Source organism: Chrysochloris asiatica, unplaced genomic scaffold, assembly GCF_000296735.1.
Source record: "Chrysochloris asiatica unplaced genomic scaffold, ChrAsi1.0 scaffold00113, whole genome shotgun sequence".
In the NCBI taxonomy this organism is placed as follows: Eukaryota; Metazoa; Chordata; class Mammalia; order Afrosoricida; family Chrysochloridae; genus Chrysochloris; species Chrysochloris asiatica.
The window spans coordinates 9,133,877-9,136,150 of record NW_006408631.1 but is presented as its reverse complement, the minus strand read 5'-3'; the positions used below and the strand labels follow the sequence as shown (position 1 = coordinate 9,136,150).

The window sequence follows — 2,274 nt, the reverse complement described above, 5'->3', positions numbered from 1 at the left end:
TTTTTTTTTTTTTTGCCGCTGTTAAGTGTCATTGAATTGGTTCCTACCCATAGCTACCCTTTATAGGGTTTCTGAGGAGCAGCTGGTGAATTTGAACCACTGACCTTGTAGTTTAAACCAACCTGTGGTCAAATGCTTATCCTACAGGAATCTTATTTATATTTCAAAGCTTCAATTTAAATAAGTCCCCATGATAAAAGTGAGACATACCATTTTTGTCAAATTTTGGCCTACATTAATTTTTAAAGCAGCATCTACAATTTATTTGCTCTTTAATTTTCTGCTTTAGAATTCTATTGTGCCCTTCCAATAACCATTCTAAAAAAATTTTAATCACTCTCATTATCTAGTAGTGGAGGAAATCATCTAGCATTAGAGGAAATCTTCACTACTAATTTCTGATGATAATTTTACATAAAATTGTATGCATTGAATATACAATATCTTCCATTTCCCCCAGATCCAATATTTAAACATCCTATACCAGAATCTCCTTTTTATTTTGAAAAAGAAGTTATTAATCCAGGTTTGATTGCTATGAGTAGTAAATCCTGCCACAATTTGGTTTTGAAAAATCTGATGTTAAAATGAGTATACTTGCATGCAAATAAGCAAGGTTTAATCAGACATATTTTGTTGCTTTATAACATTCTTTTTTTTTTTTCCTTTTAAGTTATCAAGTAGCTCCTCAGTATAAATTCCCTGTTGCAACTTACGATGTCTTTGCCGCAGTTAAGCGTTTTCTACAAGATGATATTCTTACAAAATATGGAGTAGATCCCACCCAAATCTGTATTTCAGGAGACAGTGCTGGGGGTGCACTTGCAACACTAGTGACTCAACAGGCATGTTTAATGTTTTATGCAGACAGTGCCCACAAATATCCACACTAATTCTATCATAATGAAATTATTTGTTAATGTATTTATTGGTCTTATATTTTAATGTGTGGAAAGGGGGTGGGACTTTAGTCTTTTTTTGCATAATTTTACCATTAGATAAATACTGCTTTGTAAGCATAAGTGTTAAAATGCTAAATAAAGATCTTTGTAAGCATGAGAATTAAAATGCTAAATAAAAATTTCCCTTGCAAATTTCAAGAAAATTTTGGTGTCTCAGAACTCCCATTTCACATGACAGGGGTTTTGTTGTGATCTTCATGTATTTTGTAGTCTGCCAAATATGTGAGATTATTATTATCCCTCTTATGAACTTTTCAGATTACTATCCTATAACATGGAAGGCATGTGTCATGCTCATATGGAAGAATAACTGTGATAACTGAAGATAAAAGTTGGTCTCATGCTAAAGTTCTTACTGTTTGCACTTAGATATTAACATCCCAAATAGTTACAGTCCCTTACATAATTCCCATGTCCCAAACCACTGTTACTGTGGAAGGAAATTAGCAACAGCAAAGGATATCTTTTCAGTTTAAATGGCCTCTACATATAAGTCAAATGTAATATTCTTAAAAATTAACTGGCAAGTTCTGATTCTACCTCTCAGTAAAAATAAAGTAAATATTTTAAAGTAATTAATGATGTTGACTTTTGGCATCTGATTAAGTTTATAATTGTTGTTGTTGTTAAGTGCCGTCAAGTCGGTTCCGACCCATAGCGACCCTTATAATAGGAGAACAATTATTCTAAATTCTGTCAGTCCTCTAAGTCTTGCATGATTAAAGCTTTCCTCTTGGTTCTCAACTTTGCAGCTTATATATCTTCAAGCAGATTGGGTGGATCCTTGGTTCATAGATTAAAACCTTCCCTGGCTGCTCTTGGTAAAATGTTCAGCAGCAATAAATGGGGCAGTGGGGTCCAAGTCCAGGATAAGAGTTTTCAACACATAGGATAAGACAGATGATGTTAAGGAGAAAATTCAAAGAACAGAACAGTGAAAAGTGTGAGCTAAGGAGATATATCCTTAAATGAAGTAATTCCTAGGTTAGTGTCTGTAGGCAGGAGCTCTCCATATAACAATTTGAAAATATGGCTTTCTCCTTTAAAATTTTTGAGGTTTTTTTTTTTTTTTTTTTTTTTTTGAGGGGCAGGGGTTGGGTAAAGTAGAGAGCGGTCTATCTTGTTTATTCACACCAAGACTGCTCCTTCCTAGTCCTGAGTTTCAGCTGGGTGTATAGTATGAAGGGCCACAGCATTCCCCTAATTACACCCCTGTTTCCAACACTTGCCCCTCAGATTCACTGTCTATAAAATCCAGGAGTGGAGCATGTCATGTGGATACCAAGATCCTTGTGCACTGAACCTCCCTGGC

The 2,274-nt window shown here is 34.7% G+C and overlaps 1 protein-coding gene across 1 annotated transcript in view; it reads left to right on the top strand.

Moving 5' to 3' along the window:
• The window catches only part of LOC102841872 (arylacetamide deacetylase-like 2-like), a 17,867-nt gene that overhangs the window by 7,430 nt on the left and 8,163 nt on the right, over positions 1–2,274 (top strand). Inside the window, exon 3 of the mRNA XM_006867999.1 lies at positions 674–845. Within this exon, the coding sequence (XP_006868061.1) occupies positions 674–845 (172 nt within the window). The remainder of the gene's footprint in view (positions 1–673; positions 846–2,274) is intronic.